General features: G+C 47.0%; 1 protein-coding gene across 1 annotated transcript; it reads right to left on the bottom strand.

Moving 5' to 3' along the window:
• Positions 1–303: 303 nt before the first annotated feature.
• On the bottom strand, positions 304–11,916 carry LOC116583967. Its single transcript, XM_032331969.1, is given in 4 exon segments — positions 304–1,309; positions 2,021–4,021; positions 4,735–5,557; positions 11,791–11,916. Coding segments are annotated over 4 exon segments (3,756 nt in total). The 3' UTR covers positions 304–503.
• Positions 11,917–14,836: the final 2,920 nt, after the last annotated feature.

Here is a 14,836-nt window from a genome sequence, read left to right as displayed (position 1 = left end):
TCCATGGTTTCTCTAACAATTCCAGTATGTTCAGCATAAAAGCAGCATTCCTCCTTGAGGGCTGCGCATAATCCTCCTTCTTTTAAGAACAATAGGTCTCGTCCCCTCCTATTTTGTAGAACCACCTCGGAGAGGGAGGTTAAGGATTTTTCTAAGGCAGTGATTGAATTTTCTATAGCTTCTAAATCAGCAGTCATGGCGGCCTGCAAATGCATAAGCTGGTTGCTTTGGAGTAGGGCAGAAGTTCCCGTTCCTATACCTGCCGCTATTCCCCCAATTCCTAGTAATATGGCTATCATGTTGACCTATGTCCCAAGACCCCATAGCCAGTTTACAGAGATCCGGATACAGGGTAGGCCACCATGTATTAGGGGTGTGTTGGGCTGTACTGGACCATATAACTCTCCCCGTTTGGGAGAGAACCTGCCAGGTTAATTGCTTGGAGAGATGTGGACTGGTACCTTTTATAGGGGAAAGGAGAGAGAATAAGCAAAATGATAGAACTAATGGCGAACGAGTCTTATCTTTAGTGGGTTTGGGGAGCGTTGGACGGTCCATTCCGAGTTCTGATGATGTTCGGTCTGTCCGTCCGGGTGTGCCGCCTTCACATGGGAGGCGTGGATCCAGGCTGCAATCCCGTCAACTTTTAGTGCCGTGGGCATTGTTAGGAGCACTGTATGAGGTCCTTTCCAGCAGGGTTCAAGGTTCGTGGCTCGATGCCTGCGGACCCAGACAGTATCCCCGATTTTGTAGGGATGGGGTCGCGACGGGATGTTAAGTTCTTCCTGGTAGGCTGCTGCCAGGGGTTTCCAGACTTCTTGTTGCACCAGCTGCAAAGCTCGCAGATGGGCCTGTATGGAGGGGGAAGGGGAGTGAGTAGAGATATCTGCCTCAAAGAATGTGACAGCTGGAGGGGGAGCACCATAGAGGATTTCGAAAGGTGTCAGACCGTGCGGGCCAGGAGTGTTTCTGGCCCTATAGAGTGCTAGAGGCAGGAGCTGGACCCAATCTTTAGAGCCAGTTTCAAGCAGTAATTTAGATAGAGCCTCCTTGATGGTTCTATTCATTCTCTCTACTTGTCCTGAACTTTGGGGTCTGTAAGCACAATGTAATTTCCAATCGATCCCCAAAAGCTTGGCCACCGACTGACTTACCTGGGAGAAAAAGGCAGGCCCATTGTCTGACCCCAGTACCTCAGGCATTCCATACCTTGGGAAAATCTCCTCCAGTAACTTCTTAGCAACTATGTTGGCAGTCTCCTTCTTGGTGGGGAAGGCCTCTGCCCATCCTGAAAATGTGTCTAGAAAAACTAAGAGATATTTATACCCATACATGCCAGGTTTGATCTCGGTAAAGTCAATTTCCCAATGTGTGCCAGGACGGTGACCGCGTACTCGGACTCCTGGTCCGATACTAGTTTTTCCAGGATTGACTTGGGCACATGCTGTGCAATTTGCGGCTGCTTGTCGAAGGAGGAAGTTTCGTTTGGGGAAATAGTTTTCGAAATTGGCCCTATCCATTAAAGATTTCATTTTGTTTGCACTTAGATGAGTCAGCCGATGGAGGTGATTTATTAGTTCCTTTGCCATTTTAATGGGCATTATGGCTTTTCCTTGATATTCCCATCGGTTTAGGGCCGGGTTGTAATTGGCCCCCAACCTCTGCATGATGTCTAAATCGGTTTCTTCATAATTCCAAACGGGGGCGTCATTGGTTTCCTCTGTCCCAGTGAGGATGGTAACAGTCAATAGTTGGGGCCCTAAAGCTGCCCGTCGGGCTGTTTCGTCGGCCAAGCGATTTCCTTTGGCCTCTGGGCTATTTCCTTTTTGATGGCCTGGGCAGTGCATTATGCTCAGCTTTTTGGGAAGAAATAAGGCCTTTAGTAGGGCCAATATTTCAGTTTTATTTTTAACTTCTTTTCCGTCGGAGGTCAGTAGTCCCCTCCTCCGATAAATTTCCCCATGAATATGGGTGATGGCAAAGGCGTATCTGTTATCTGTGTAAACATTAAGTCTCTTACCTTCTGCCAGTTGGAGGGCCTGGGTTAAGGCGATTAGCTCTGCCCGTTGTGCTGAAGTGCCTCCTGGTAGTACACTTGCCCACACAATTTGAGAGTCGGTCGTGATGGCGGCTCCTGCCCGTCGTTCTCCATCCTGCAGGTAGCTACTGCCATCCGTGTACCAGGTCAGGTCCGCATCCCTCATGGGCTGGTCAGGTAGGTCAGGTTGTGTCCCATGCGTTTCCACAAGGATCTGGTGGCAATCATGCAAGGGGGCCTCCCCAGGGGTGGGTAGGAGAGTTGCGGGGTTGAGAGTCACCACAGGTCTGAACTGGATTCTGTCTGTGTCCAGGAGGAGGGACTGATAGTGAGTAAGGCGAGCATTAGATAGCCAGCGGTCTGGGGGTTGGCGAATTAAAGATTCCACTGTGTGTGGAGCCAGGATTGTTAAAGGCTGTCCCAAAGTCAATTTAGTTGCATCCTTGATTAGGACCACTATGACTGCTATCATTTTTAGGCATGGTGGCCATCCTGCTGCCACGGGGTCTAACTTCTTAGAGAGGTAGGCGATAGGGCGTCTCCAAGGCCCTAGTTTTTGAGTTAGAACCCCCTTAGCAAACCCTTGTTTTTCATCGACAAACAGGTCAAAGGGTTTAGTTATGTCCGGCAGGCCTAACGCTGGGGACTTGAGGAGCACCTGTTTAATATGATCGAATGCCTGCTGTTGTTGTTCGGTCCAGACGAAAGGGGCATCCTGCTTGGTCAAGGGGTACAGGGGAGCCGCTATTTCTGCAAACCCAGGGATCCATAGTCTACAGAAGCCCGCCGTCCCTAGGAATTCCCGCAATTGCCTGTGGGTTTGGGGCGTTGGAATGCTGGATATAGTCTCTTTCCTTGCGGCCGTTAACCATCACTGGCCGTTATGCAATTCATAACCCAGGTAGGTGACCTTAGTCTGGCAAATCTGGGCCTTTTTTGCAGATGCCCTATATCCCATTTGGCCAAGGGTTCGTAGGAGGTCCCCAGTACCTGTTTGACAGTCCTCCTCATTTGTTGCTGCCAGTAAGATGTCATCGACATATTGGAGTAAGATCAGGGAGGGATGCCTTACCCGGAAATCGGCCAGGTCCTGGTGAAGGGCCTCATCGAATAACGTAGGGCTGTTCTTAAATCCTTGTGGCAGCCTTGTCCAGGTTAACTGACCTGAGATTCCCAATTCTGGGTCCTTCCACTCGAATGCAAAAATGGGTTGACTCTGGGGACTTAATCTCAAACAGAAGAAAGTGTCTTTTAGATCTAGGACGGTATACCAGGAGTGGGTCGGAGGCAAGGTGCTAAGTAGGTTATAAGGGTTAGGCACGGTAGGGTGGATGTCTTCTACTCGTTTATTGACCTCTCTTAGGTCCTGGACCAGCCGGTAGTCATTTGTACCAGGTTTCTTGACAGGTAGTAGAGGAGTATTCCAGGGAGACCGACATGGGGCCAAAATGCCCTGGTCTAATAGCCGCTGTATGTGCGGTCTAATGCCTTGATAAGCCTCGTTAGACATAGGATATTGTCTAACATTGACAGGGATGGCTGTTGCCTTCAATTGTATGTGAATGGGGGGCTGCTGGATACCTAATCCCATTCCTCCTGTTTCCGCCCAGGCATTTGGGTAGGATGAGAGCCAGGATTTTATGTCCCCCTTAGGTTGGGGGGCTTTTTCATGCAGTCTATATTCTTCTTCTAATTGTAAAGTAAGTATATGCAAAGGAGTCCCGTCGGGGCCAGTCACTGTGGGTCCCCTTGGTGCAAAATGGATCTGGGCTTTTAGTTTAGCCAATAGATCTCTCCCCAGGAGTGGGTAGGGACAGTCAGGCATGTGGAGGAACGAATGAGAAACTTTACCTGAGGCCAAATGTACTTTCCTTTCCGTGGTCCAATGGTATTGTTTCCCTCCGGTGGCCCCTTGAACCCATGCCGTCCGGTCACTTAATGGTCCTGGGGTTTTAGTTAAGACAGAATGTTGTGCCCCGGTATCTGCCAAAAAGGTGACTGGTTGCCCCCCGACAGTTAGGGTTATCCTGGGCTCGGGGGGGGGGGAGGCTCCTGTCCCTGACATCCCTAGTCCTTATCCAGGGCCATTAATCTTGTGACCTGTCTGATATTTTCCTTGGGGTTACAGGGTCTTTTTGGCCAGTCTTTGACCCAATGTCCTCTTTCTTTGCAATAGGCACATTGGTCTCGATCCACCTGAGGCTTTCTCTTGTCTCCTTCCCTGCCTGGCTTTCCTGTTTCTGACCCTTGATTGCCTTGCACTACGGCGGCCAAGATTTTGCTAAGTTCCTTATTTCGCTTACGCTCCCATTTGTCTTCCTTTTCTTCAGCCTCCTTTCTTAGCCTTTCTTCCTTTTCTTCCTGAGTTTCTCTCTTATTATAAATTTTTTCTGCCTCCTTTAACAAATCTTGCAACGAGAAATCTTGTAAATTTTCCAGTCGCTGTAACTTATTTCTAATGTCTGGCGCTGACTGCCAAATGAATGCCATGGACACATTTCCTCTCTGTTCATGACTGTCAGGATCAAAGGGAATATATCTAAGATAAGCCTCCTTAAGTCTTTCTAGGAAAGCGGTTGGAGATTCTTCTGAGCCCTGAGTGACCTGTCTTACCTGAGCCAAATTGGTGGAGTGGCGCCCCGCATTATGGAGGCCTGCTATGGGTAACTGGCGATAAAGATTTAGGTGGGTCCTACCTTCAGCCGTGTTGAAATCCCAGTCAGGACGGGTCAAGGGAAAGGCGGCATCAATCACGTTCGGGAGTTGGGTAGGTCTTCCATCGTCTCCCAGAACATTTTTTCTGGCTTCCAGAAAAACTTTTTGTCTCTCCTCTGTAATGAGAAGAGTCTGCAAGAGCTGCTGGCAATCATCCCAAGTGGGTTGATGCGTGATTAGAATGGACTCGATTAAAGCGGTCAAAGCTATGGGGTCCTGTGAGAAGGAAGGGTTATGGGACTTCCAGTTATATAAGTCTGAGGCCGAGAAGGGCCAGTATTGAAGTTGATTGCCTGCCTCCCCCTTGGCACAGGGGAAGAAGCTTGGAAGACCCCTCCTGTGCTGGTTCCTTGCGACTCCTAAGTCTTTCCGCCATTGGGGATGGTGAGGGGCGGCATTCCTCCGGCACGTTATCCGGTTCTTCCTCAGATTCTGAGGAATTTGGTGTTTGCGCCGGTGGAGGGGGAGACGGGTGGGGGGGTCCTCGGTTAAGAGGTCTATTAAGGGGGAGTCATCTGGAGGAAGAATCCTCTTTGGCTTAGGACGCCGGGAAGAGGCGGAATCACCTATTACAGGATATAAGTTAGAAGAAATAGGGGGTTTGGGAGGATTGGCAGGACATAGGGGAACAGGGGGAGCGGAAGGTATTGGGGAAGGGATAGAGTCTGGAAGGGGCTTAGGCTTTGGATGAGCGAAAGGAGAGACCCAAGGATGGGGGTCATTAATTAGACTTTCCAAGACTACTATGTAAGGGACTTGGTCAGGATGGCCCTGGAGTCCTTGACTGAAGATCCGCTCCTTGACCTGTAAGATAACAGTGATGTTAAAGGTCCCATGTCTGGGCCATCCAACATTAAAGGTGGGCCATTCAGAGGTACAGAGGGTCTGCCATTTTCTTCTTTTGATCCCCACTGACAGATTGTTAGCTCGGATCTGAACATCTCTCCAGTGACCCAATGTGAGACTCAAGGGGGTGGTAATGGTCTGCCCCATTTTGTAGACTTGGAAAGAAAGAAAAATTAATCACAGACACTTAAGACATTAATAGGACAATTTAGACATAGGAGACAAAAACAGATATCGCTGCGCAGCTTCAGTTCAAAACCGAAAGTACGGATTCGGACAGTCAGGAGGAACATAGAAGTTCTTCCGTGACTTACAGATGGCCCAAGATAATGGACCTTTTTAGATCCCCCGAGGCGTCCCCCGGGGTGGCAGGGGAGAAGTCTGAGTTCGTCAACTCCTTCTCAAGCTGCCCAAAATGCAGAGCAACAACGTTGTTTAAAACATAAAAACAGACAAAGAGAGAGACAGGGACACAGATGCTGGCCACCTTACCTCCCGGTGGGGATTGGTTGGAGTCTTTCTTGGGTGGGAGTCCAATATATCTCGGTGGAACCTCCAAATGAAAGACCCTCGCTCCACACCCAAGAACCAGACACCACGTCTCCACTGGATGCAAGTCGCAAGAGGTGAATTATTGTTTACACAGGCGCCTGCGGACGCATCAGCCTCCTGTGGACTGACCGTGCTGGGCTAAGTTGGGGAGCAGATTATATAGGGCAGGGTTGGGGTGGCGGGAAGCAAGCTTACAGAAGCAGATGCATGGTTACAGGGATCTGATTGGTTAATTTAAATCAAGCATAGTCAGGCGTTGGGTTCAAGGCAAGGACACAGCCGTTTGTTCTGGCGGGCCTTGCCTCAGCACTCTGGAAAGTCCCAGGTACACTCTGTTCCTCATTTGTCTTCCCTTTTTTTTTTTTTTAAAGATTTTATTTATTTATTTGACAGAGAGAAATTACAAGTACACTGAGAGGCAGGCAGAGAGAGAGAAGGAAGCAGGCTCCCCGCTGAGCAGAGAGCCTGATGCGGGACTCGATCCCAGGACCCTGAGATCATGACCTGAGCCGAAGGCAGCGGCTCAACCCACTGAGCCACCCAGGCGCCCCTTTTGAGAGGCCGGTTGACCATAGACATCCTGGTATGTGTTGCCATCTGGCTATGGGGACAATAGGTTACTTAATCAAGCCTTCAGCAAGGGAAGAGGGGGTGCTGTGGGGACATCAGGGTACTTAAATAAGCCTTTAGCAAGGGGAGAGGGGTCTTTCACTTTATTTCTAGTTTTGTCTCATGTCACACTTTAGTAAAATTCATATTACTTCTTGACTACACTTCCTCTGCTCTTGTCATTCTTGTCTCTTGTCCTCTTATTCTTCCTGTTTTTTCGTACATATTTAGGATTGATATAATTTTAATTTCCTCTCATTTGAAGCTACTCTTGGAGGGAAGCCTAGGTGGATCAGTTGTTGAGTTTCAGCTCAGGTATTTTTCTTTTGGACCCTGGGATCCTGCCCAGAGTTGGACTCTATTCTCAGTAGGGAGTCCGGTTGAAGATTCTCTGCCTCTGCCCAACAGCCCCCCCAACACACTCTCTCCCTCTAATAAAAATTATTTAAAAAGAGATGAAAAATTAAAAAACCTGAAAAAATAAATAAAAGGCTAAAAATTAAAATACAAAGAATGCTAATTAGTGTTTTCCCTAAGCTCTGAAGCTTTCTAGGCCTCTATTATCAGTAAACTTGAACGGAGTGAATTGTTCATGCTGGTCTTCTAAGGAAGGGATCTCTTGCTCTGATCCTCAAGTGGATTCCAACTGGTGCAAATGCAGCTCTCCTAAGCACAGACCTCCGGGTAAGAAGGTGTGGATTCCAGTATGTGGTGCTGTATTACTCACGGAAGGCATGCAGGACCAATGGGTGAGATGAATATCACTGCACCCTGCTCTCTACTTAGGAGCTGATAATTTGCACCCCAGATCTGCAGTGAGCCATCACAGGGGAAAAAAATCCACCAGTCTTAACTCTTCAGTTTCTGTCAGAACTCTGTGTTCATGCTGCCAGTGACAAGGCATTTTTATCTCAGGCACATGACTGAGTTCTAACTTCAATTTTTTTGGTTTGTTTTTAAAGATTTTACTTGTTTATGTTAGAGAGAGAGAGTGAGAGAGAGAATGAGATGGGAGAAGGTCAGAGAGAGAAGCAAACTCCCCATGGAGCTGGGCACCTGATGGAGGACCTGATCCAGGGAGTCTGGGATGATGACCTGAGCTGGAAGCAGTTACATAAACAGCTGAGCCACCCAGCTGATGCCAATTCCAATATCTATGGGTTCTTGTGGCACAGACCCACACATTACTTCCAGGGTTTTGGAGGTCTTGCCATGCTTCTCTTTTTTGCTGGACCCTCTCAGGAAAGTGGACACCCAGTCATGCTGTGATTTGGGGTATAGGACAACACAGAGCAGAAATCCAGGACCTAGCTTAGTGGTTTTCAGCCATTTTTCTCTAAGTGATGTCTGGGATCTCTGAAGCATCCAGGCCCCAGCTGTTCATCTTCTGACCCCTGGGATCATGAGGTCATGCTGTCACATCTGGGATTCCACCCCGCTTCACCACTTGAACAGTTTTAAGCCATAAATGTCTCCCATCGTATTCAACTCCTATGTGTCTCAATCAAACTCTTCATTAAAACGTTGCAGTAGGCTCCTTCAGGAAGGTGCCTCCCCTCTGCTGTATCCACAGTCATATCACCAGCACAACTTATTCCCACCCATGCCAATTAAACTCTAAAGCTGCTGCAGAAACCACAGTGAGAGCTAGAGGTTGCTCTTGAGGTGGTTCAGGATCTTTTTCTTGGGCTGGTTCTGTAGGTCCAAGAAGAGAAATTACGATCACCAAGATTGACTTTTCATTTCCCTCCTAAATAAAGGAAAATTTCCCCACCACTCAATGTTCTCTGAGTCTGTGAAGCAATCCCTGGAAGGTCTCCCCTGATGGCAGGTCATAGTCACAGGGATCTGAGAGTAATCACTACACCTGGACTACCAGTTGATGGAGACTTGCTCTGTGTAACCTAAGCTGTTTCCTCCACTGGTCTATATCAGCCACACCCGGTCCTCTTCATCTCAGCATCTCGCTGGTTCTCCTCCCTCTGCCCCTCCTCACCTGCCTGTGCTCATAACCCTCTAATAAAGAAATAAATCCTTAAAAAATAAATAAAAGATTGAGCACAAAAGTGTACATTTAGGCCTTCAAGACCTGGTTGGAAACACCCTCCTTTGTGTATTTCTTTGTCATCTTTCTTCTTATGCAGATGGCATCAGATGTGCGTGACAACCCAGGGCAGGAGAAGGTGCATTGTGGAGGGCCTCTGCATTTCTGAAAGACCACATAAAGGATTTCAGTCTCCTAATCTGAAAAGCCCCTCATCACTGTCATGGGGGAAAATATGTGGTGACATGTTACCAAAATTTGGGAAGTTACTTGGTAATTAAGCATAATGTAGAATACCTACAACATGTTGAAATCACCAAGTTAACTTCAAGAGTTATCAGATAAAACCTTTAAAAATGACCAAAGAGTTACCTGGCTTCCTCAGTCAGTAGTATACTTGATATCTGGGTTATGAGATTGAGCCCCACATCAGGCAGAGTTAATTAAAAAAACAAAAATAAACTAAAGAATTTACAGATTGCCAAAATCGATGAGGCTCAAGCAATGGAGCTGCCCGGTATTGGGATGGACCCTGTCTCCCGTTCATTCAGCCACTGGGCACTGCACACTGAGATGGTACCAGTGCTTATCAGTCAACCAGGTTCTCCTTCTATGAGCTCAGGGTCTAGAGGAGAAGATGTACAAACAAGAAACAAAAGTGTGATTGAAAAGAGCAATTGCTCCATAGGAAAAGAGCAAGGGACTACATCTAAGTCCTGAGCTCCACCAGGTGATGGGTATGACAAGGCTATCTTGATATGACATTGAGAATTCCTATGGTAGGAAAATGAGGAGACAGCCCTGCACGAATCTGAGTGTATTCAGCCTGGCAGAGGACACCATGGAGCAGATGATTGCAGAATTTGATGTTCCCAGAGTGGAGGTTAGAAAGGAGGCCAGAGTGGTCAGAGGAAGCCGAGGAAGAGAGCAGAGAGGGAGCATAGGAGGTCCCTGGCCAGGAGAATTTCAACAGTATCAGTGCCCTTCTCCCAGTGCTGTGTGACCACATTTCCACACACTCAGTGGCTGAAACCACAAACACTGTCTCCCGGTCTCAGGGGATCAGGAATCCAGCAGTGCTTAGTTGGGGGCTCCTTCTAGAGTCTCTCATTATATTGTGGCTTTTTACAACAAAACAGGTAGAACCTGCTTCACTGAGAACGTGAGATAACTTAGGGGCATGGGCCAGATACAGCCCATCTCAAAAACCTGAGTTCTTCTGTCTGTTGTTGACCCACAGTGCTAGGCCACAAGCATATGTATGTGTCATGGTTCAACCTAGGGGCTTGTACTCCAGTCTGAAGATCTGAGAGAGAACATGGGTCATAGTCAACATGGGGTTGGGCAATGAGCTTTTATATCCAAATCTCAGCAAGGACTTTGGGTCATGTTCCCATGTTCTGTCAAACAGAATTGAATCACTACATCCAGAACACATTCAGCGGAGGGGGTTACACAAGTATGTATACAGAGGAGTTGGGAAACAATGGAGCCCCTGAGGGGAGAATGTGATGATCCCTGCAGGGTCCGTGCCTTGCCCAAAATCAGACTGGTAGGAAGGCATACCAGGCACGAACCCAACTATTTGAGTACACTCAAAGATGGGGTCCTGGTGCACATAGAATTTTACTGAGGCTCTGGAAAAGGTTGTCTAGAAGGATGTGGTTATAGACATGGAGATGGTATTAGGCTGAGGGTGATCATTGGTATCCTAGAGAAGAGACATCTCCCAATGTTCTTGTCTGAGAGGGACCCCAGGTTATGGCAACACACTGAATTGACCCCTATCTACATCACACCCTTTGGAAAGGAGATAATAGCTTGGATCCCAGGGCAGGCAGTCTCTAAGGGTAAGGGTGCATTCTGACTATAAAGGGCCAAGGCTCCAATCCTTTCTTTAGGGTTTCCATTGAAAATTAGAAGTCTAGGATCTTGTGAAGCTATTATTCACCCATTGTAGGTGGGGATATAATCTTCTGGGACTCTAGAATGTTAGCACTGATGAACACATGTGTGCACACAGGAGCAAGTGTGCATGTGCACAGAAAAACACACAAACCAGTTGGGACTGTGGGTGGGATTTGACTAGGAGCAGATTCAAAGACTTTGATAAGAGGAAGTAAATTTGGTTGGAGGTATTTCCTATATTTGACCCACAACTCTAATATCATAGATATTATCCCACATATGCCTCTGGATATCTGGTAGAAAGACATGCTAGAATCATCTGTATTTTACAGAGAAGACCATCCCTGTCAGACAAAATGGCATATCTTGTGTCAAAAACAGGTAATAATAGAGAGTTCTGTCTGAAACCTGATGGGTTTCCAAGCTGGGGCCCTTGCTGCACCCAGATCTTCCCTGGGGCCCTGTGGAGAGGGGTGTGTTAATGTCACTAGGTACAGATGTGACCTTGAGTGCAGAAAAGGGATGAGGAGATGGCAAACCAGAGCACTGTTTCCATATGTGTAAAAACAGGACTGGACTGGGGCAGGGAATCCCAGGCTGTGATGTCACGTCCTTGAGCATAGACCCCGACAGAACTTGGAACCCCTGCAACTAGGCACCCACATTCTAGTGTAGTCCATATCTGGGTCACTTGGCTACAGAAATATGATACAGAAAGATATTATCTGGATTCTTCCCTACTTTCCAGGGCTCTGGTTTTCATAAACCCCAGGGGAATGGATTTTTCACATGCTGCAGACATTGGTTCAAAACGTGGACCCGAACGTCTCAGGGCATATGGCAAGAGGTGCCATAAGGTACATAATACTGAGCAGACTAGGCAATTTCCACCTCTATGAGCCATCCAAGGGCAGCTCCATCCCTTCCTCTTGAGTTTTAGGGAAAGAGGAATTTATGGGGGGTTCCCAACAATGGGCTATAGTAGGTTGAGGAGAGTGGATACCCTGGTAATCCCTTCTTGTTCACACTCACGTCATTGTGTACAGGATGGAAAGAGGATTCCTGAAGTGTCTCTTACCTGTGCCAGAGCCCATCCAAGATCCTGAAGCTGTGGCACGTTCATCTCCTTGATGGAGGTGTGTGCATACTGCGGTGTGGTGTGCCTGGAATGGAGTGCCCTTGGTCTGAAGACCAGCAACGTCATCCAGACAGGGATCTGAGGCCTCCTGCCTGGCTTCTGGGCACTGTCTTTACAGAGCTTTACAAAGAAGATGGGGCAGGAGCTGAGTGATGAGATCCCCTCCTCTACCTACTTGAAGGACAAGAAGGTGCCCCACACTGTCAACAGAGTCCATTGCTGGTTCGAGGTGAGTGCAGGTGTTGGGAAGATCCCACTCCAAGGATGTGAATACAGCACAAAGGGACCCACTTCCTAGAAGCCAGCTTGGGCTCCTAGAGTCCAGTAATCACATGCATCTCCATCCCATCTCTTTCCCAAACTTGCCTCATTGTCCTTCCCATGCCTTGGACAGAAGCAGGGTCATTGTCCACATATTTATAAGAATATCATTAAAGAGACTTTAAACTATGTCTCATGTCATTAATCTAGAGCTATTTTGTACTGTGCTATGCATTTTCCTATCTCATGCTCTCAGGTGTCCCCATTGGCCCAAGAGCTCTTCCCCAGGTTTTGCGAGAGTTGGGAGACTTTTATCCAAAGGGACCTTTAGCCCATGGTACTATGTCTCTTGCTCTGCTCCTTTGTTTTGATGGAACACATCTTTGGGGTCACTCCAGGGTCAGGATAAGGGGCCCCATTGCGCTGCACACCATCCCTGAAGGCCAGTCATTTATCACAGACATTGAGACCTTCACTGATGCAGGACTTTGATGTGATCCCCTTCTGTTACCAATGCACAGTACTCCACCCCATGTACTTCATGCCCTAATATCCTAAGCCCTCTCACCTAATATATCTCTGTGTTCTCGTCTCAAGAATGGGATATGTTATCAGAAATCACAGGAATGGACAAGATGGCAGAGAACTAGGAGGAGGCGCCATTTCAACCTGTACCCTGAAGAGAGCTGATTATCTACCAAAGAACTCATCACCCATGAAATCAGCCTGAGATTAGAATTATACACGTCTGGATCTCTAATGGGGCAGAAGACTCCAGTGGGCAGGTAAAGCGGATTGGGAACATTGGACTGATATTGGGAGATAAACAAAAGGGGGAGGGAGCCACCAGAAGTGACCCATTGGAATGTAATACACCAATATGAATTTGCCCTGTGACTGGGGACCAGCATTAACGTGGAGTCTGGTTGAAAGCACTCAAAAAGAGCAAAGGATGTGGGGGAAATTGTGGGAATTAGGGTGGTTAGGGACAGGGCTTAAGTCCGTAGATCAAAGACAGCAACCCCTGGCTCTGAGCCAGAGAGAGTGCAGGGAGGTGGGGTTGGAAACCAAGTCTTGGTCCCCTGAGCCATGAGCACACTTGAGAGCGCGTGGGTGGTGGCTCCCATGAGGGTCTGGAAGCCTCAACAACCATCAGAACCACAGCCTTTTGCACTCTCCATGCACGTGCCTCACGGTGCTATGAGTCTGAGTCGAGGCCCACACCCTCCCCTGAGAGAGGTCGGTGGAGGCCCCAACCCAGAACTCTCAGACCTGGAAAGCCTGAGCACTCCCAGCTCGGGCCAGCAGGAATATCTCAGTGTGCTATTTCTGCTTGCAACCTCTCTGGTGATCTGGAGCTTCCCCACATCCACCACTGTCATGGTTTTGGGTACAAGCAGGAGTTCCTGTGTCCCCAGTGACCATGAATCGGAATGTGTTCTGCCAGCGGCCAAGGGGGAATTTATGTGCTCTGGGGCACCCAGAGTGGAACAGACAGATGCTTCTCTCAGAGAGGGAGGTCCGAGTGCAGTTTGATTTCCTCTAAACCTCTAAAAACCATTAAAAGCTATCAAAGCAAGAGAAAACAAATGAAGAAACAAAGCAAAAACCTCCAGGGAACAAAAGCCTGAAAAATCGGTTTTCCGAGAGCCCACCCCCTTAAGGGGGGGCCAGAGGACTTAACTCAGGAAACATTGCCTGAAAACCCAGGCGGCAGGCCCTCCCCCAGAAAGCCAACTGGAAAAGAAAAAAATACAAGAGAACAACCACCACTACTTCATAGATACAACTTTTATATTTAATTCGTTCCCACTATTCTGGTTCAATACTTTTAAACCTCTTTACCATCACAGTGAGATGTCCAGTACATCAAGTTTTATAATAACCTCTCAACCTGAACTTTTTGATACCTATACCCACGGTTTTCTTTTGCTTTTCTATTTTTTATTTTTGTTTAAATTTCATTTTAGTTTAGTTTTATTTTTTTTTATTTTTTAATATTAATATAGAGTTAAACTTCAAGGTAATCCACTTTCCCAAATCAATGCTACCCTTATAGGCAAACCAATTTTTAATCCCCCTTTATCTTAGGAAAGTTCAGTCCTTTAACAAAGATATCAAGATACATCCAGGAAGAATCAAAATAACCTTCCTTGCCCACACTGAGAATTTGTAACTACTCACCCATCCTTTTCTTCCACCAGTGTTTCTGTGTATTTGTGTTTGTCCTGATAGTATATAAATCTTATACTTAAGATTTCTTTTTGATGAAGTTCTTTTTTTCATATATATATATATATATATATATATGCACACAGATATATATATAGAGAGAGAAAGATATATATATATATAGATATAGATATAGATATATAGATCTATATATATATTTTTCCTCTAGACATCTAATTTTATCAGTCCTTTTGTTTGTCTGTTTTTGTTTGTATACTTCATAAATCTTACCTTTGGGCTGAGCCTTCTCTTTTATTTTACCTTTCATTTTTTCCTGTCTCTCTCTCTCTTTTTCTTTTTTTCTCTCTTTCCTTTTCCTTTCATTTGGGTGGGGACTCTTGATTGCTCAGAAGCGTATCAGGGTGCACTTTGACTGCACCATGGTCGATACATTTAGCCACATCCATCATCCATCTCTCACCAAAATGTCTAGGAGGAGGAATGCCCAAGAAAAATGCAAAGGCTGGACCTTCTGCAACAGAGCTAATAGTTA

The sequence above is a fragment of the Mustela erminea genome, unplaced genomic scaffold (assembly GCF_009829155.1).
Source record: "Mustela erminea isolate mMusErm1 unplaced genomic scaffold, mMusErm1.Pri scaffold_38_arrow_ctg1, whole genome shotgun sequence".
Taxonomy (NCBI): domain Eukaryota; kingdom Metazoa; phylum Chordata; class Mammalia; order Carnivora; family Mustelidae; genus Mustela; species Mustela erminea.
This window is presented reverse-complemented; position numbering and strand designations above follow the sequence as displayed.